This window comes from Lissotriton vulgaris, chromosome 1_1, assembly GCF_964263255.1.
Source record: "Lissotriton vulgaris chromosome 1_1, aLisVul1.2, whole genome shotgun sequence".
Classification (NCBI taxonomy): domain Eukaryota; kingdom Metazoa; phylum Chordata; class Amphibia; order Caudata; family Salamandridae; genus Lissotriton; species Lissotriton vulgaris.
The window spans coordinates 1070216323-1070237928 of record NC_141685.1 but is presented as its reverse complement, the minus strand read 5'-3'; the positions used below and the strand labels follow the sequence as shown (position 1 = coordinate 1070237928).

The following is a 21606-nucleotide window of genomic DNA, read 5'->3' as shown; positions in this document are numbered from 1 at the left end:
TGATACTATTGCTTTACTGAATCATTTAGGTGAAGAAGGACAAAGTGTCACCAGGAAAATTACAATTCTGTGCTAAGTCAGTGAAATATCTGTGGCATCAGATAGAAAAAGGTTTCAGAAGAGTTACCTCAGAGAGAATCAGAATAATTAGAAACATGGACTTGCCTCATACCCAAAAAGAGATCAGAATGTTTCTTGGAGTTGTGGGATACTGCAGGCAATGGATTGTGGGATTTGCAGTCCTAGCAAAGCCATTGATACAAATGACAAAGAAAAGAGCAAAAGACCCAGTAGCCTGGGATGACGAAAGCATGACTACTTTTGTAAAATTACGAGAATGTCTGTGTACAGCTCCAGCACTGGGGATGCCTGACTATTCAAAGGACTTTGCACTTTTTTGTGACACACAAGATAATTGTGCACTTTCAGTTTTGACTCAAATTCATGGTTTGGTAAGACGTCCGGTGGCATATTTCTCTTCCACCCTTGCCCGGTGGCAGCTGCATTCCCCGGGTGTCTGAAAGCAGTAGCTGCCACTTGCATGAGCCTTGAGCAGAGTGAGTCCATTATAATGGGACATCCTGTAACTGTGTATGTTCCACATGCAGTTGTAATTTTGCTAAACAGGTCCAAGACCCAGTATCTCACACCTGGTCGGCTGACTAAGTACGAGAGAATCCTTGTAGGTGCAGGAAATGTAACCCTTGCTAGATGTAATATTCTGAACCCAGCAACACTGCTACCTAATTCACATACTGCAAAAATGAAGGGACAGGTAGAACATGACTATTGATTTGACTGAATATAGTACAAAACCACGACCAGATATAAGAGAAGAGCCAATTAATGATTCAGAATACGAGCTATTTGTGGATGGCTCCTGTATGAGACATGAGGAAGGAGGTCTGAGCGCTGCTTACGCAGTGTGCACATTGGGAGGTCCAGTTGAAGCATCCCATTTGCCTGCAGTCAAGTCTGCACAAGTAGCCGAATTGGTTGCCTTGGCAAAGGCCTGCAAATTTGGGAAAAATTAGAAAGTAACCATATATACTGACAGCCAGTATGGTTACGGGGTTGTGCATGACTATGGCCAACTATGGATGCAAAGAGAGTTTGAGTTCTTCAGGTACTCCAATTAGAAATGGTCAATATGTAAAAGATTTACTTGAAGCAATCCAATTGCCAAAAGAAGTGGCTGTGGTCAAGTGTGCTGCTCACAAATCTGGCACTGATAAAGTGACAGCTGGTAATCGATATGCTGACCAGTTAGCCCAACATTGTGCAAAATATAAAACGGCTGTTAACAAGAAAGTTTAGGTGGGTGGAAACAGCTGCCAACTTATGTTGCTTGGAGATGTGAATACATGGAAGGAAGTGAGAGACTTGCAAACTGGAGCAGAACCAAAAGAAAAGGAAGAATGGAGGAAACTAGGTTATCAGAGAAGGGTGAAGGATGGTGTCATTGTTTATCTTGATGGAAGCCAGTGTTACCAGACTGTCTGCTTGCTCCTATGGCTAGGATGATTCACGGAGATTCTCATTTGGGAAGAGATGCTATGATACGTCTGTTCAGACAGTCATGGTTTAATACGAAGTTCAGGAACATAGCAGAGGCACTCTGCCAGAGGTGTTTGGTTTGTCAACAAATGAATCCAGAGAAAAAAAACAGTAGTGCTACCTGGAAAAATTGGGAAGGCAGAGGGACCCTTTATACGTTTGCAGATTGATTTCATGCAGTTACTCCCTTGTCGAGGACTGAAATACATACGTGTCATTGTCTGCCTGTTTTCAAAATAAATGGGCTGAAGCTTACCCCACACGCAGGAATGATAGCATCACTGTAGCCAAACTTCTACTTAGAGAGCTGATACCACGTTTCAGTTTTCCAGTAACAATTGAATCAGAAAGAGGAAAACATTTTAATAGTGAAATAATGGGTCTAATTTGTGAAGCATTCAAAATTAAGCAAACATTACACTGTGCATATCGCCCAGAGGCTTCTGGAGTAGTAGAACAATTGAATGGCACAATCAAGTCAAGACTGGGAAAATGTATGAGTCTACTTGATTGGAGTGGCCAGATGCTTTGCCACTTGTTCTGATGGGACTTAGAAGTATTCCACACTGGAACACAGGCTTGAGTTCCCATGAGATACTGATGGGAAGAGCAATAAGGCAGGCATGGGTGCCAGGACACAAGCTGCTAAATATATCTGATGATTTAGTCCTGGAATACTGTAAAGAACTGGCTGACCAAGTGCGATCTCTCTCTCACCAGGTTGGGGAAGACGCTGTCAACAGACCAGCAACTCCAGCACATGACCTGAATCCAGGTGATTGGGTAGTGCTTAAGAAACATACTCTAAAAACTTGCCTTGCACCAAGGTGGGGAAAACCACGACAAGTGATTTTGGCTACCACCACAGCTGTAAAGTGTGCAGGAGGTGCACACTGGATTCATGACAGTCATACGAAAAGGGTGACTGAACCTGATGTAACTGAAGCTGAAGGTTGTACAGCTGAGGGGTCTCAGATTATCGATCCTGAAGTAGCTGAAGAAGAACAACCGAGCACCAGTCAAGATGATTGGATTCCAGTAATCAACATACCTGCAGAATACGTGAGAACAAGAAGTCAAACATATCTAGATAGACAGAGTGATAGTGAGGACGAGACAGGGGTAGAAGAAAATACTCAGATAATAGAAATACAAGTCAAAATTGATTCTGAGGAGGACCAGGTAGATCAAAAAGATCAAATAATCGACACTCCACCAAGAACTCCAGAGTATGAAAAGGGACAGATAGAAATTAGGGTGGAGGCTCAAGCAGAAGAAAATCAAAAGTTCGAAGAGCTTGAGCAGGATTAGACAGGAGTAGACAATAGTGTTCAGGAAGAAGAAAGAGTCAAACGAAAGTCAAATTCAGCAGATCCCTGAACAAGGCCAGATTAGTAACCAGGCAGAAGAAACAGAAATAAGACCTGGATCTAGTCAGATAGAGAGGGAAACAGAAGACAGCATCGAAATAGACGTATCACAACTGAATGAAAGTAAAAGAGCATCGAAAGAGGGCCAAAGCACAGTGCCAGCTAACAGACTCAGAAAAGGAGACAAGTGGCCTAGATTTGTCAAAAGATTAAGACTGCGTTTGAAGGCAATTAATGAAGAACCTGAACAGGTGAATGAAATTACAAGTCAAGCTGATCAACCGGTGATACAAACAAGAAGGAGAAGTCCACGATTAAAAAGACTGAATAATAAATACAAAGGCCCTGAGTGGACCTACCTTGTTTTGGAAGATTTTGAAAACTTGGAAATAAGTGACGAAAGTGATGAAGAATTGATTACTGATCGAACTGATGAAGAATTGAGACCAACCTGAAATTTACACAGGGTAAAGGCTGTGTAAAAGTTACAAAGAGGGGTGAATCTCTTTTAGTCAGAAATGGCTGATCATACTGCTAATGGAAGACCGAAAAGAAATTGTTTAAAAACATGCTGCAGAGTATGTTTATGCAGTATAGCAATAGTACTTATAGTTTGGATAGGACTAACAATAGCTATTCCTTACATGAGGAGTAAAGATACAAAAATTGACACTAATGAGCAACTGCCACCAAATACAGAAGAGTTACAAACAAGAGATACACCACAAAAGAGTAGATACACAAGAAAAGGCACTTCGTATTAGACAACAGAAGGTAGACTTAGAAGCACCAGATGAGGAAGGACTGCATTATACAAGAATTAAAAACAAAACACACTTAAATGTATTCGCAAACCTATTAGTACACTATGTAGAAGCTATGGAGATAGAAGATTGCTATGTGTGTATGAGGCTGCCTACTTCAGTAGCTGAAGGTGTGACATACCACCATTTGCCGCTAACCAATGGAATTTCATGTAGTGTTTTAGCTAGTTTATTCTATAAGAAAGGACCTTTACAGTATAATTATTCTAATTTAGACGTGATATTTTCTGACCTTCCTACACGTAGAGACATGAATCCTGTACATACACAAGGAATATAGCACGCTACATGAGTGAATATTTTCTAACTATAGGTGCGATAGATATAGCTGACGCACACAAGAATAATTTAACATGCTTATTACAAGAAAAAGAAAATATGTTTTTAAATATGGTTGAGAAAAGGAGAGAGAGTTTCCAAAGGAAAGCAAATGATAAAAATCACAAAATTCCTAAGTGGGCTGAAAATATAGGGAACACCTCAAATGGTGGAGCTAATGCTGTTATGTTGCTGGATTTCGAAAAGAAGGGGAAACTCTGTCTCCACAGAGAAAAACTAGTTATTATAACAATATATTCATTGGTTCCAGTGAATGTGAACATAATTATAAGGTAATTCGGGGTTGGGGTTTCAAAGATGGGACTGAACCTGTGTTTCCCGGAATTTATTATATATGTGGGAACAAGGCTTATTATAAATTACCGGATCACTGGTATGGGAGCTGCTATTTTGGAATAGTGTTTCCAAAGATATATCATGTAGACAAACTCACTGGAAACAATGAAGAAACTAATTGATTAGTACGTAGTAAAAGAGCTAGTTTTGCTGAAATAGTAGGCTATATATTTAGTGCATTGATACCAACAGTGGGAGTTGCTCTGAATACGCACAGAATCTGCCAATTGTCAACAGTAGTGGACCGGTTATCAACTGACGCTGCTGGAGGTTTCTTGATGGTCAATACCGAATTAGTTGCGATCAGATCTATGGTTTTACAAAATCGACTTGCTCTTGACACGTTATTGGCAAAAGAGGGTGGAGTCTATAGAATGTTGAAGGAGCAACATTGTTGCACTTACATACCAGACAAAAGTGTTGAAATTAAGAGGTATGTGAGAAATATTACTAATTAGAAAAAAGAACTGAAACCACTGGAGGTTGATAGTGCGTGGAAGAGGCTTACTGATGGTCTCTCCTCAATAGGTAGTTCGTTTTCTAATGTAGGTAAAAGTCTTGTGAGTAGAATAATTATGCCAATGGCAGGAATAGACTTACTAGTTTTAGAAATAATACTTTGTTGCAAATGTCGAAAACATAAAAAGAAATACTCCATTAATAGGCGAGGAGTAAAGAGAAATGTTGATGAACGCGAATTAGAAGAAATGAATAGCAAAATATATAAGAAAATGAAAAATTCTAAGAATAATAATGAGAAGAAACAGAATAGAAAGTTTGAAGAGATTGAATTGGGTGAAGAACAATAGTTACTTACCTGTAAACAGGTGGTTCTCCAGTATTGGTGTCTTTCATAGATTCACATGCCTGAATCATTCCCCGTCGTCGGAGTGGGAGTCCCACGGTACATAAAAAAGTAATAGTATGCCAAAAATATATAGCAAATACCAGTTATACTAAACCAGGAAGTAAAGTAGCCCCAGCTACAGTAGAAAAAACTTCCACATAAGTGACTATCCCTGTCATTTTGTATAGCCCAAACTGCAGCCAATCAGGCGACAGCACCCACCAGAAGGTTCTCCCCAGAGGCTCGGGCTGTCAGATTTTCTCGCACGGAGTGATAGTAAACCAATGTATCCTAAGAGCCTCTGAAGGGGAGGTGGGCGGGTGCATGTGAATCTATGAAAGACACCAATACTGGAGAACCACCTGTTTACAGGTAAGTAACTATTGTTCTTCTCCAGTATTAGGGGTGTCTTTCATAGATTCACATGCCTGAATCAGAGTAGATAGCAGTAAATATCCTTGCTAGGCAGACGCCATAGTAACCCAGCTTGTAAAACTGTGCACATTATCATGAAATATATAAAATGCATTAACATAGCCCGAAGCATGATAAAATGCATCTAGTGAAGAATGTTCACACTGAAAACGGTATCATAAGCGTCTGACTGCAGGAAAAAAGGAGGTGGGAACAGAGGCTCACCTTAGTTGAAAAGATTACATAGAACTGCTTGACACATGTAAACATCGGTCTCACTGGCTGCAACCAACAGTAGTGATTGGTGAAAGCATGCCTGCTAACCTAGGTTGCCGCTCTGCCGATGTGCTGGAGAAGAACTCCAGCAAACAATGCAGTTGAGGAAGACATTGCCCTGGCAGAGTGCGCTCTAGGGGCTGCTAGCAAAGCTGTCCAACTTGTGCATGGCAAAAAAATCGATCGGAGCAGAGATCCATAATGCAACCGTTCGCCAAGATCCTGTTGGGTTTTAACTAATCGTACCCTAGTTAATAACCAATTGATCGGATCTGCGAAATCGAACTATCCCATGTAAATAGAAAATTTGAAACTTCTCCTAATATCAAGTGTATGCAAAACCCAATTGTTGATAGTGGTGGAGGAAAAGATGCCTTTAAATTAACAGGCTCGTTCCGAAAGAAATTCCGGAGGCACTGTAAATATGAAATCTGGAGTAACGCGAACCACCACAGAGTCATAGTGAACTGTATGAAAGGGCTGAAGAACCGATAAAACCTGAACCTAACTGACTCTAATAGAGGAATGTGAAAGCCAATAAAAAGAAAATGACACCTTTCAAGTAAGTCATTTTAGATCATCACTGAGGATAGGATCAAAGGATAGCACATGAACTGCGCTATTACCACATTGAGATGTCTCGATGGTAATGGACGAACTGGCGTAGAAAAAACATTCTGAAAATTCCTCCGAAGGATTGATTTATATTTTTTGAAGAATAAAAAGATGTGGTCCTATCTCGTCGGCATCTGGAACTGCTGCCAATAAAAAACTATTAGAGTTGCATGAGGCAATCCTGAACTTGCCAGCTAAATGAAAAAACTGGAAGATCCTTTCTGTTTTAGGAGTAAAAGGATGAAGTCCAGCCGAACAATATCAGACACCGCAAAAACATTTCCATTTGAGACCGTGTCCCTGTTATGGCGAACACCTCCTTGCAAACCGCAGGATTGTTTAGATGGGCGAACCAAAGGTACTCAGGGGCCAGGCCGCTGACCTCAAAGATGGCGGTTCCGGGTGAGAAACCTGGCCTCTCTGGAAGAAAAATAGATCCGGAGGTGGACACGACCGAATTGATTCGCACTCCGACTGGAAAAAAGAGAAACTCAGTAAACCAGTTTTGGCGAAGCCATCAGGGATAAAGAGGAACCCTCGACACCACTCGATCTTGTTCTTCCGCAGAACTTTGAGACCCAAAGGTATCGGTGGAAAACGGTAGCAGATTGAGATCAATTGGACGACAAACGCATTTCCCTGTAAATCCTTGTGGGGATGCCTCCACCGTCCGTCGAAGAAAAACTCACTCGAGAGTGGAAATTGTCCTCCTGCTGAGAGTGCCTGCCAGACTGTTTCTTGTACCAGGAACATGCAATTGCCAGAAAGTTGTGTGCGTTGTATCGCTCATGCCCATAGATCACAGGCTTCCTGAGGCAACAGCGCTGATCTAGCCCTTTGTGTTTAGTGACATAGTGGATACCAGTTGTATTGTCTATGCGCCACAATACAGTTGTCTCCTTGAAATCATTGCGCAACAAAATTGGAGGGCAAAGAAGATGGCCCTTCGCTCAGCAGAATGATGTACCAAGCCCCTTATTTGAGGGCTCCATTTCCCGTAGACCTTCAGCCCCTAAAAGAGTGCTCCCCAATTCCCGAGGGATGCGTCTATGATGATTGTGCAATTTGATACTTTTTGAAGGAAAAAACACACCTTGTGTACAAATTTCTGTCTTGGATTCACCCAAGAAAAGACCTCTCGCATCGAGGAGTGATTGTAATGAGATCTTCAAATGAATCAGTGACCTGAAACCACTGCTATGCAGTTGCTTTAGCAGCTTTATCCTGTGCAGAAGGAAACCAACAGGATGCAGGTGGAGGTCATGGCCAGTTGAAATTTCCAGAATCTAATGAAATAGACTGTAATGTACGTAAAAGAAACATCAAGTAAGAGCTGCAGGCTTCTTATTCGTAAGAGACAACATACCCTTGTTGGATTTGCATGGATTACTGTTCCTAGAAAATTCTGTCTCGTAACTAGGAATAATTGGGACTTGACATGGTATATTGATAATAACCAGGCATTGAAACAGTGATCCTTCTTAAATAAAGTTGTCTCAGAAATGATGAATGCGTATGTATTGCAGACACAGATAGGCTGCCAGAATCTAGATAAGAATCACGTGGAGTGGACCGAGAGTCCCAAAAGATAGGCCTGTGATAGAAAATGATTAAAACTTAGAGTAAAGAGCAGCCACGTCCCGTGCTGTGGAAGGATTGGCACCTGAACCTTGACACTCTGGAGGTCGAGTGCACTTGTCAAGTCTTCTGGCAGTAATATTTGAAAAACCTTCTTGAGGTACAACATTTGAAAAATTTTGCGCAGAGATGACAAAAATCCGGCGCTACATTTCTGACCAGCTAGTTGATGAGGAACTGAGAGGAAAAAACCTAACTCCGTATTAGATTCAGAACCACTCCGACGGTCCCTGATGTATCCAAAAGTAAATTTGTGAATGACTCGTGCAGATGAGGTGAAAGCGGTCACCATGAAGGCGTAGTAGAAAGAAATTGCCAAATTCTAGAGCATGTCCTTATGACATCACAATTAGAATTCCCAACAGACAAATGGCATCGGTGACCAAATTAAATCCCAGAGATATTCCACCCTTATCCCACTTGGAATGGACTAAGGATGGGCTCTAAAGTAAGTCGTAGTTTACTGGAAAAACGACTTCCTGTATACGAATTAGAGTCGAATAATACAGTTGTATACCGGATACTGGGTGGAACTTCTTGGAATAAAATGTGAAAACTGTCCTCGGGCACCACGAAAGGGTTGATCCCCGTACTGTAGAGAACCGAAGGCGCGGTATTGTCTGGCCAATATGATGGCCCAGAAGGGACATCTATAAAAATGTATGTCCATTATCTCAGTTTGAACTTGTGGGCAAAGAACTAAGGGTTCTTCCAACCCTAACTCCGCAACACAATACTGCAAAACTTGGAGATGCAATGTGCACTGCACGGTGTTTTGTTGATGATCTCCTTCCATCCTTTTTGTTAAAAATTCTAGAAGCGTCAGTTTAGGGGTTTTCATGGATACGCACATTCTGTGCCCCTATGTCAAAAATTGATCTTGTTAAGATAGCTAAAAGATTGCCTGCTGAACTGTGGGTGCAGCTCTTGTAGACAACTTCTCCTCCCAAACAATACGAAGCATTGACCTTCCCTGTCGTGAGAAAGTAGACGTCAAAGAAGAAGCAGAGCTGCGAGGATGTCTCTTGGTCGCCCGTGCAAAAAATGGGTCTGATTGAAGTTGAGAGACAAGACAAGCGAGTTGAAATGTCTGGCGTTGGAAATATGTGCTTGAGGCTCGAGACAGCCACCAGCGCCAATCTTAGGCTTAAGCAGAGCTCAAAATCTCTGCCAATCTAAAATTTAAAGAGAAAAAACCTTCCGCCTCTATCCTGGTGACAAGGGCTTGACGAAAGCCGAAAGGATAGAATAATAAAGATTCATGTAAGATCTCGTCAAAGGACAGGATATGGCATCCCAAAGAAATCGAGGCTAAGAGTCTGGCTAAGTCTTAAGCCATTCCAAGAAAATATGGCGTTGAGTAAAACGACATCACTCCATCCGGAGGATCTTGCTGAAAGGAGGCTACGACTAATAAGTAGGCTAAAGGAACACAGTACATAAACCCAACTCAACCTAACCATGGACTGGGTCCAGCATCAAAGAGGTCAACCAAAAAACGTGACCCTCAGTGTCCACATAGGAAAACTGTTGCAGCCTTAAACTACTATGGAGGTGACTGCTGACGCTGTCAGTCTACAAACCCTCCGTAGACTTACTTCTTGTCGTCAACGAAACTGGTCCTTAACTTGGCCAACATTCAATAATAAAACTCACCATCACTGAGGAGGATTGATGAACAGCGTATTTTGTCGACTTAGAATGTCGTCGACGAGCCTGCTATTGACTAAGCTGAGCTGTCGTCAATGGGCCAACTGTTTACGGACCTAAAGCTTGCGGGCCAACTGTCGATGTGCCCACTGTTAATGGCCCCAATTGCACTGTTTATAGGTCCACTGTTGACAACCAAGAGATGCTGGGCCCACTGCCAATGGCCAACTGACGATGGACCACATGTCAAAAGGGCCACTGTCAGTGGCCCACTGGTATTGAGCCAACCGTCGCCAAAGCTTTCAGTGACTATGTCAGCTGAAGAGGTTCTCGAACGTCGACAAGGCTCTTCACCATCGACGAGGCACCTCACAGTCGACGAGGCTCCTCACCGTCGACGAGGCGCCTCACCGTCGACGAGGCTCCTCAACGTCGACGAGGCTCCTCACCGTCGACGAGGCTCCTCAACGTCGACAAGGCTCCTCACCGTCGACGATTGCTCTTCACCGTCGACGATTGCTCTTCACCGTCGACGAGGGACACTCTGCACCGTCGACGAGGCTCGTCGTCGATGGAGCTCTCTCGTCGTCGACGAGGCCCGTCGTCGACGATGCTCACCATCGACGAGGCAAAATTGCACTCGAAGATGAGGCTGTTTGTTGACGAAGCTCTTGGTCGGTTGCGCAGCTCCCTGCGACTTACAACCAGTGCATAAGAGGGCACTGTCAACAGGATCCTGTAGCCCTGTGACACCGTAGAGCACCAGTGACGGCATATTGTCGTCGTAGAATACAAAGAGCGTCTTGTCAACCAGCTGGCACGTTCTCAGAAGAAAAGTGCGCAGAACGAGTCTAAACGCCTGAGAGTAAATCTCGTGGGCGTAGATGTGGGAGGCAGACTCAGAGTAGGTCAAAGACCCTTTACTTTTGAAGCAACCTCAGTTGGTGAAGTAAAGCCAAAAACATCACTGTAAAATTAAGGTGCCATATAAATAAAGAAAATCCTCCCACATCAGAAGGGGGGTAGAGCCAAATCACAAGAACATCCCCTTCTCATCCTACCATGTCAGCGGCAGGCAGAGAAAATGATCCATATATTCGTGAAGATAACCGGAAACGGTCTCAGCTTTCCACAAATGACACAGGGTCAACAAATAGGCTTCATGTAAGAAGACATCACAAAACTGTGAAATATGAAGAAAAAAATGTAATATAAATGAAGTAAATGAAGAAACTGAGCAGAGCTCAGGGAGACTCCCTTCACACGACGTGCGGTAAAAAATCTGACAGCCTGAGCCTCTGGGGAGAACCTTCTGGTGGGTGCTGTCGCCTGATTGGCTGCAGTTTGGGCTATACAAAATGACAGGGATAGTCACTAATGTGGATGTTTTTTCTACTGTAGCTGGGGCTACTTTACTTCCTGGTTTAGTATAACTGGTATTTGCTATATATTTTTGGCATACTATTACTTTTTTATGTACCATGGGACTCCCACTCCGACGACGGGGAATGATTCAGGCATGTGAATCTATGAAAGACACCCCTAATACTGTAGAAATGTGAAAAGTTGGCATCTGTTTCATTAATTGGTGATGATATAAAATATCATGTAAATGTACAGGAATTTATATAGCGCAAATCACCGAGCGGTTTCTAAGCGCTTGCTTAGGGAACCCGTCCTGGTATTCCCTTGTGAGATAACCCCGGCAGGGTATCCGCAAGGTGAAAGCCAGGCATCCCGCTGCGAGGGGCGGAGATTAAGCAAGCTATTGCCCAGAGTCGCAGAGTGTGAACCCGTGAATCGAGTAGGCACCGGAGCGAGAATTGTCGAGTCCATGGACATTTTTAGGACTCAAGACCCCGCCGAGCCGGGAATTGAACCCTGGTCCCGGGCTGACCTCTGCTTCCAGGTCTGCCTCCTCTAACCAGTGAGCCTCACTTCTCCACATCATCAAAGACGGGATTGATGGAGCAAGGATTCGCACATGAAGCGACTTGCTTGTATTCATGAACCTCGAGTAACGGTAATAAAGTAACCAACATGTTTGTTTTACTAATTCTGCATATTTTATATCAACATTGGGTGTCCAAGTGAAGCTTGCTTATGTGTTTTACTAACGTAATATGCTTGCAATTAAGATGGCTGCTACTACACAAGGGTTTCTACTGCCATGCATCTTTCATACTCACGTGACATGACATAGTTCTTACTTTGGAGGGAATCTGTCGCTTCTGCGCACTAGTGTTAATATGGCTGCTCTATGTTCTCACATGCGAGAAGCTTGAACTGCTGCTTTTGCTAAACTGTTCGTTCTGCCTAATCCTAATGCTATAGTTAAAATTAAGATAATGGGTATAGAGTAGAAATACATGTTATACAGTGTATTCATTTATTCTGTGTTCTAAAACTGTTTCTTTCTACTTTTCATGTATCGTAATCTTTGGGCCTGGGAGGTTATTACTCCATCGTGAAAGTCCTTCTGCGCATGATCAAGCCTAGCAAGAAACTGAACGTGTGTGTCATTGAACAGAAGCCAAAGACAGTCACAGCCAAGATGCGCCTGGGAAGCTGAACCTTAACCCTGATAGAAGAAGCTAAACTGTACTCAATATATTACAATGTATTCAATGTTAAATTCTCCATTGTTAGGTGGAATGAATATGTCATGTGAAAAATAAATTGATGGGCGGGAACGTAAAATTATTATTCAACTCTGAAGTATCAGAATTTAGTGTGGTGTGATGACCTCTCCTCACTCTTTGACCAATCAAAATTGGGGATCCTTACACTTGCAACATGGGGGGTGGTACACTAATCTGAAAAACAGTATAACTAGGGTAGGCTTAGTTAGTTAATTTGTCCGACTTGTCCGAATAGCTGACCTGTCACTGACCCAACGCACTCAATAGGTGACCAAGAGCAGAGGGCTGCGGAGCACTCTGCCGGAAGATTCACTGACCCAATCAGGGTCCGGGAAGCTGAGGTGCTGGCGGAGCACTCTGCCAGAAGATTCACTGACCCAATCGGGGTTCTGATTGATAGCTGCAGAGAGGGAGTAGTGTAGGCGTTGCAACTGAACTGCGGGTGCTGGTCTTAACCTTTGGTGGTCCTGTCCTGATCAAAATCTTGTTTATCCTGTCCTGATTCTAATCTGCACCTGCTGGCCTACTGGCAACTGCAACTTTTGGGGTTCTCCCGTCTTTAAACTGACCCGTGGCCAGGGTTGGTCTTCACACCATTCTAGGTAAATATAAATCTGTGTGGGTTCGTCATTACATATGTTTTTCTCTCTTTAACTCGTTTTCGTTAACACTTTGATTGCATATGTTCCTTTTCTCTTACCCATTGCCCGTAGTAAATGATCAATTGTTTCTCTGATTTAATAGAATGTTCCTCTTTTCTTACCCTCCTTATAGTTGAATACTAAACGTTTTCATGATTGCGTAATGGGTTTCTTTTTTCCTTACCCTCCTTTTAAAAGTGCTTAAGTTTGGTTATTCGATGTAATAACGTGTTCCATTTTCTTACCTTCCCTATAACTATATGGTCAAATTGTTTTCGTGATTGCATATTAGTTTCCCTCTTCTTACCCACCCTTTGAAAATTGTTTAAAGTTATGTTATTTAGAATGTTCCTTTTCCTTACCCACCCTTAGGGAATTGTGTAACTGTTTTGATAAAATAGCATGTTCCTTGTTTTCCCTTCCCTTAAATTTGCTAAATGATTGGCATAATATATCTTTTGCATAGTTATACTTTATTTTTAATACTCGTTATTGACAGTCTTATTGCTTTCAATCTTTGGATCATGACCTTTTATGAAACTTAGATAAAGAGTTTTAAAACTTACTGAGTCTGTGGTTATTATATGAGTGCAAATGTTATTTTCCTATTATTCGAACACCCTGATCCAATAGGTTTATAGGTACCAGAGACAAGGATTGGTAAGTAAATGGTATAGGACCTAGTACATAAAAATAGACTGGTAGTAGAGCGAGAGTTACCTGGTTAAGTAAATGTGTAATTGATTATGGGCCCAGGTGAGTATGGTAAATTTATAGTTGGTGACCTGCGCGCTCTATCACCTGGATGGACAATCACCTTATAATTAGCTTCTCAGAGACAAAAAACATCAATTGTCCCTCAAAAGCTGAACCAAAGCATCGTCCAACTCCTATTTGACATCTCCCAGACATTCTTACCCCCATGCTTTCAGAACAGAAATCATGTCATACTATTGAACTCCATTATGAGTTTGTAATCCTTTATTACAATCATGAATGCCAGATACCAAGTACTCAATATTCACATCACCTCCCACACAGCCAAAACACGCCTCTCTCCCTGGTGCTGAGTAAGTTAGATTACATCAATAGTTTATTACCTGGCTTTTGAAAAGTAATGATGAGAAGACGATGTAAGAACCGTGTAACTTCTTTATTGGCCATCCACTCTCTGACTCGGTCTCACAGTGGACATCACCAACATTCTAAAGCATGCTCCTAGGGAGAATCCACTAGGGAAACCAGGAGGGGTAGGAAAGGTATATACCACCAAGGGGTAGAGAGGGAAAGGGAGATTATAACGCTGGCCTTCCTTAATAATCTTTCCTTCTTTTGGACAAAGCTCTAAACGTTGCCATGTAAACTGTCTAAACTCTCCCTAGGCACACTCATGCACCATATTATTATTATATCAGAAGGTTAAAAGCAAAGAATAGAGCTTCATACAAAATACTTATCCAAGTTTATCAAGCCCCAAGCCTTCTATCCCCACCTACCTATCAAAAATACAAACCAGGAAAACACCCACATGCAATCTTCAATCAGCTAACAAAAACCCCAGTGTGCTACCTTTGGATTCCATTTATTACAGTTACTTGGACCCTATATCTGCAGTAGACAAACTATGCTCAATTTCCTCCCTTAAGCCTTTCAAACTTGATTCAAACTCTCACTAACAAATGTTTAAGCAAAGTGGCCTCAGCTAGCCGTCATTTATCCATCATCCATGCTCTTTGTCTTTTTCTTGTCCAAATCACCATTAACTATGCAATCCACTACAAAATCCCGCCTATCATCCAAATTGTTTTTATGACCTTAGTTAATTTGGTTTTGATACTATGTACACAATTTCTTGTTGAAATGCTTCACTTTCAGAGTGGGTAAGGAAGATTCTTTGAAATCTCAGAGAAAGCTAAAAAAAAGGAAAGATCAAAGAGCTCAATGTCTCATGAACCACCTAAGGAAGCTCTAAAAAAGACTGATAATGGGTCATCTAAAGAGCATGTTTCGTCAACTGAACATTCCCACAAACATTCTAAAGAGGACATTGCTCCAGTGGCATGGAGAGCACAGGACCCACGTCTGAGAATACTATTCCCACTCGGGGTGACAATTGCAAAAAGAACAATTGATGGACAGAATGCAGAACAATGTATGACATTGTGAAGCATTCCGTCCATCAATTGTTCTTTTTGCAAGTATCATCTGCAGGAAATTCCTTCCAGTTTTACAGCTTTGATTCTATCAAGATGTCGTTCAGGTATGCCCTCTTTTGTCATAAATTCATAATGTTATCACTCTAGTTGTTCATTAGGAATTTGTGGTGATGCTGCCTTGGATCCACCGGTAGGTAACTGTTAGATTGCTGCTAGTGTTGAAAGTACATGATTCAATCTGCATGTCAGAATGTTTTACGGACATGGATGGGGAAGATAGTTGAGAAACCATAGAACCTGTTTCCTCATTTTAGATTTCTGAGGCACGAACCATAATTTCTATGACAAAATGAACTCCCCAATAATGGTAATTTCCAATGGATATGATTTAAATTTCACAGATCTGATTCCATCAAGGTGATGTTCAAATGTGCCACACATTGATCATGAATACAAAATGTTAATGCTCTAGCTGTCAATTAAAACACTGAGGTGGAGAAGCAGTAGTACAATGGAGAATCAACTGATAGGCTGCTGATGCTGTTGGTAATACAAATTTTACTCAGAATATGAGTTTGTTCTCACATGGTTGAGGGAGACTGTGTAAACTTATAGAAATGTGCTCTCATTTTTGCTTCTGGAGGGCCTTTAGCAGTGAGCAGCAAAGTGTTGGCCACAGGGCCTGTCCTCTGTCCAGGCCCTTTGCCCCACCCCACCCCTTACACACCTAACCACCAGCCGAGCATGGTCTTTGGAAAACAGTTGAATTCACTATTTGACTCAACAGTAGGTCTGTAGAGCCCAGAATGTTTAACTAGAAAACTTGCAGTTTTTGTACGTTATTTTGAGTCCTTGATACTTCTGTTGAAACATACTAATAGGTTTCCTTGTCTTCCATATCTCAATCACCTGTATGCCCGCCTTTTTTTCGGAATCCCTGAAATGTCTATGCTCTCATAGAATTAGTGTTTACCTGGGTACCTTCCTAACATGGAAGGATGTGTTTGTTAGTATGTAGCAGTTAGATTGATGGGCCAAGCTGCGGCAAATCAGTTAGCTCAAAGCAAGAGTAGCTCCTTGAGCGAAGCAGTCACTTTGTCCCCATAGAGGGTCTGATCAGCCTCATACGGTGTGATAGGTTTTTTGAGTAACCCTGGGCAGTGAACTCCTTGCAGTTTCCCGCACTCCACGTTACGAGGAGCTCATGGAAGTCCGAAAAACTCCGCTTCGCGCAGCGGAGCTGAGTTTTTTCCTCGCTCGTATTCATCAATGTCAAGTTGGCGAGCACGAGCGAGGAAAATCCACCCCTGGTGAGATTTTTCCTCGTTCGCGATCGCCAACATTAAGCTGGCAATTGCGAGTCTGGAAAATAAACCTCCCAATGAGATTTTTCAACGTGGGGTGGGGGATTGGAGGGGAGAGGTGTCAGGTTTCTCAATGCGAGTGGTCGCGTATGCCCGCGACTGCTAACGTTGAGAAACTGCCCGTTCGGGTTGAGAAAGCTGCTGCTCGAGTAAAAATCTACTTGAGCAGCAGAAAAGGTACGCTGGTACAGTGCGGACAAGGATCCAGCACTGTGCAATCACTGCGAACAGCATTTTTCTACTGTACTTCACCGCTCGCGGAGCTCTGCAAAGTGAGACAGAGTTTTGTTTGCACTTCACGTAGCTTCGCATAGTGCAACTCTGCAAACTCCACCCAGGGTTACTTTTGAGAACTGCACTGTTTTATCAAGACCTCTGTGGGTCATTGGCATGTATGCATATGAACAGTCGGAACAAAGTTTCCATCTGCCAAATGGCACATTCTTTCTTGCAAGGTGGAAAGAACACACAAAATTATTATATCCACTGGGCAGCACTCATTATGTTCACTACCAAGCACACTAGATCCCACATGTTTTACCTACATTATAGGCCCCTGAATCCCACCACCAGCTTAAATAGCTACCGTTCTTGCCATCACTTGATATGAGAAGTGGATTCTATCACGATGCTGGCCAAAGGAGCAATGCTATGCAAAGTTTCATCAAACAAGGGCTACAAAGAGCCGACATCAAACTGATTGAAAGGAGCATTGATCATAGCAGACTGCAGTGAGCATCATACACACTTTGACTGCAGCAGGTAAAAGTCACACAGTCTGTGCCACTCATCAGATACAAATCTGCAGGGTGCAGTAAGAATTCACAGATTCTGAGACATAAGCCATACACCAATTCTACAATGGCACAGTTTATCTATACACAGGCTTCATGGGTATCACCAGACAGGTGGAAATGACATCAACTCACACAGAGCAAAGGGTGCACCCACACTGAAGGGCTACCAACCTCATACAGACTAAAGAGGTCATTGATCACCAAGTAACTGCAGAGGAATGAATCTTAACCAGATTAAGTAGTGGGCATCAACCATAGGAAGCCAAAGGGGGGCATTATTCAAACACACAAACTGATAAGGCATTAATCACACACAAACTGTAAGGGTATTAATCATTTTGTTCTGCTGCATAAGATAATGGAGTCATTGCATCATGCTTCTGCGGTGTAGGTTTCTGTCTGCGAGCACAGCCTGCACCCCTCAGATCTTTTTCAACTTGTCCTGGTTTTTCTCCTGTAAAGCCTTCAGTAGGTTCAAGTTGCTAAAATTCCTTTCATGCCAGTGCCCTAAAGAGAAGGTAGAGACCAGAGATCACTCCTGCATCATTGAAAGCGGTAACTGAGATGAAGGCTACTGTGGTCCAGACTACACCTCATCGACCTTTTCCACCCACTTCAGGAGGCTGTTGATTTCCCCTGCAGGATTGTGGCTACTAAAAGACAATACATGGGTAATTTCACAGGTGCCTCTCTTGACCAAACAAAAAACCACAAACAGCATAAGTGGTGCATCCTATATCTCACAGAAATGCTAAAACAGCACAAGAATACACTTCTTGTTGGCCAGAGAAACACACATCACAGAACATACTTCTTATTGACCCCCCCCTCTGTTACACTCAATGACACCTAGAGGATAACATCAGAAAAGTGTTGGGCCAAAAGTAGAATGAGACCAAAGAGGCATGCACAGACTTCCATTCACCCATTACCTGCCGCTTTATGCATCTCTTGCGTGGCTCATCTATCTGGTTTTTAACAACAAAGAACCAGTAAGGTGCTACCTCAAATGGGAGTGAGATGTGAGTATGGGTGGGGTTTAGGACTCGGAGTGAAGAAGGAAATTACTGGCAAATGTGGCTTAGGCAACAATGTTCGGAAGTACAGTCTCATCCCTCTCAAATTTTCTGCATGCCCTAGAAATGATGTCTAATGAAGAGTGCTTGACGATACTAGTGGGCCACAAAGGAAGTCTCTGAAGAGATTCCGTCAATGGGCACAAGCTTCTATAATGCTTCTGAAACTGCCATTATGCTTACAATGGCAGGCACATAGGCTTTCTGTATAGTGTTGAGTTTTTAGTGTTGGAAAATAAGAAGTGATAGTAGTCTTAGAAACTTAAAATTTATCAAAAGCAGAGCTAAGGCAATGAAGAAAGAACTTTGCGTCAATGACTCACAAGTATTAAAATGTTTGTATCTTAAACTGAACAGAACAACACTTGAAGTGGGACGGTCAGAAGGTTAAGCACTCTGTAAGGTGAGGAACACAAGCAAGGCATACAAAACAACACATGCATCTTTTACCTCAATAGAGACAACTTTTTCCAGTTTATGGTGACAACCAAGGATCTATAGCATTTGCAACTAGTAAAACAATGGCATGTAGTTGGCGACAACTAAAGACATTAACTAAGGGCTGTATGCTCGCTACAAAACATCAACAGTGATAAACTCTTGCCACTGGGGGTCACTGATGCACTTGTGCCTGTCTGCTCTTTCCATGACCTCATCCAATGTCATACTGTGATTCTACACTAGATGTGGTGTTATCTGCTTCCCTCTAGCTCTAAAGGCCTATGACAGCTATGTCATGTACTACCCACATTCTTCCCTACAAACCCTCATCACCGGACCACTATTGAGTGGGGATTTAAAACAGACCCTTGTCAGAAACCTGCTGCTGTAGAGTCCTACAGAGAAGAGTGCTCACCCTACCTAAATCATCTGTCTTCTTTCCGTGCCAGTGCGGGTTCTGGGACTTCTCCAGTAGGCCCTTCTGGCTCACTTCTTTCGTGTAGGTTTCTTGTGACAGGGTCTGCATAGGAATAGGCATTCCTGGAAGGAAGAAAACATAGAATAGGATTGGAGAAGATCACCCTGCTAGCCAGGCAGTTTGAGTGTGCGCAATACTCAGAGCGAGAGAGAGAGGGTTGGGGGTGAGGCCTTATAAGCTCATATAACCCACAGAACTATGGTGAGCAAGAGATTCCCTGAGACGGGGGGAACAGAAAGTGGAGGCACAGGGCAGTCTTTCATCAGCGACTATCCACAGTTCCGCCTTGAGATACTCATTCGGAATCCACACATCCATTCACGGAAAAAGGCAGGATCATAAAGGTGGGGGGATGGGAGAGGTACCTGGATTCCTCCAGAAAGGCTTCTGGCAGGACTGACCAAGAGTCATGAAGCTGAGCAGCAAGAGCCTTTCTGGGCTCCTCACCAGGGAAGGTAAAATTTAAGACTGGGTGGATACAGAAAGCTTGGTAAATGTAAAAAGCAGAATCAGTACTGGGACAGTCCAATTATTTTTGTGGGTTATTTCAAGATCACTAATGATGAAGGTTCTGTTACAGTCAAATAATTAGGGGTTACTTGAAAACACAGTATAAGGTTTCCTTTGCCATGCTGGAAACTGCCCTGAGATTATGTGAGTTTATTTTATGTACAAGTCAAGTAATGGGGCAGAAATGACACAGCTAGAGGATAGGGAATATTTTTATATGGAGTTAACTCATGGCTAAATGGTCTGATCACAGGAGCAATGGAGATACATAGGGCTATTTCAGTCACAGGCTTAGGCAGTGGTGATTTGCAGATGTGGGCTAGTCTGGTGGCTGACAATTGGGATTGCTTGGTTTCCTACCGGCAAAACCTCGCAGCATTGGAGAGGGACATGCCGTGGGGTCTCTGCCTTGGGGGTCTGCGGGGAAAGATCATAACCTTTTTGATCTGGGCAGGGTGGAGAAGGAGCACTCACTTTGACAGGAATGGGAGAGAGTTAATCTGCTCTTACATATATACAGAAGGAGAATGGTTCCAGACCATCTTTTATTGGCACTGTTTGGGGAAATAGAGACCATTCTACCTGCTAAAAGTATAGTCGGCTAGGGTTACAGCCTCATCCCTGAGGTCAGGGGGTGAATCTACTGCATTTCATATCTGGACAGTGTGGGCGTTAAAGTTTAAGCCTTGCTTACATTAACAGGTTCATAGTCTAGGACAGAGTTGGGAGAGAGTTAAAACATCTCCTGACTGTACTGCAAAGGGTAAGAAGTAAATCCCCTCTTACCTGTATATGTTGGGGGGGGGGGGGGGAAGTCGCAGTCCCACTTACCTGGGAAGTTGTTCGCTCGCAGGGCCTGCCCAAGCTGCTTGTAAGCGCTGGCAGTCTTGGTACACTCCTCGAGTTTTCCTACTTTAAATTCTGGCTTCTGCTGTTTTACAGGTGTCACCGCCTCCTTGCAGACGACCTGTACGGGTACCTAGAAGGGACAAGAGAACCCTAAGCTCAAGAATCTGGGGGTGCAACACCAGTGGTCGAAGTGGGGGAAAAAAAGTAGGGGAACTGTGGACGGAGGCTCCGAGGTCAGGGAAAACCCAAGGATTGGATCAGTGGGCAGAGTCAGAGGTGTGGCTAGAATGTGCCAAACATCCAAATTTTTAGTATTTGTTTGGCATTTCACCGACCAGTATTGTGTTATTTAATTCAACCAATGGATACACTTGATTATTTAAGGTTTAATAGGAGTTATTGGCATTTAAATATATTCACAAAGTGGGATATATTTCCTATCACACAATGTCCCAAATACGCTTAAAAGTGGAATTGCAAGCCATTTGTCTCCAAGCCTTGCAGTTTCTCTCAGTAGCACTTCTCCTCCCTACTTCCACAAGAACAGTTCAAACATGAATGCCAAAATATCCTAGTTTGCAAATGTTTTCTATATAATTATGGCTCTGCCATATTTGCCACATAATACATCATCCGCTGCATAATCTTACACTTTTAACTAATCATTTTTGTAGCTCAAACGGATAAAAAGTTACTAAAAAAATCGTGACTTTTTCTGCAAAGAGGACGGCCCTTAGCAAAGGTTGACTGATCACCTTTCTCGCTGCTGCATTTGTATGTTATACT

General features: G+C 42.7%; 1 protein-coding gene across 1 annotated transcript in view; it reads right to left on the bottom strand.

Moving 5' to 3' along the window:
* The window catches only part of CIMIP4 (ciliary microtubule inner protein 4), a 331753-nt gene that overhangs the window by 53568 nt on the left and 256579 nt on the right, over nt 1-21606 (bottom strand). Inside the window, exons 8-9 of the mRNA XM_086963196.1 lie at nt 20803-20950; nt 19404-19523 (exon numbers count right to left, since the gene is read on the bottom strand). Of these exons, the coding sequence (XP_086819322.1) occupies nt 19404-19523; nt 20803-20950 (268 nt within the window). The remainder of the gene's footprint in view (nt 1-19403; nt 19524-20802; nt 20951-21606) is intronic.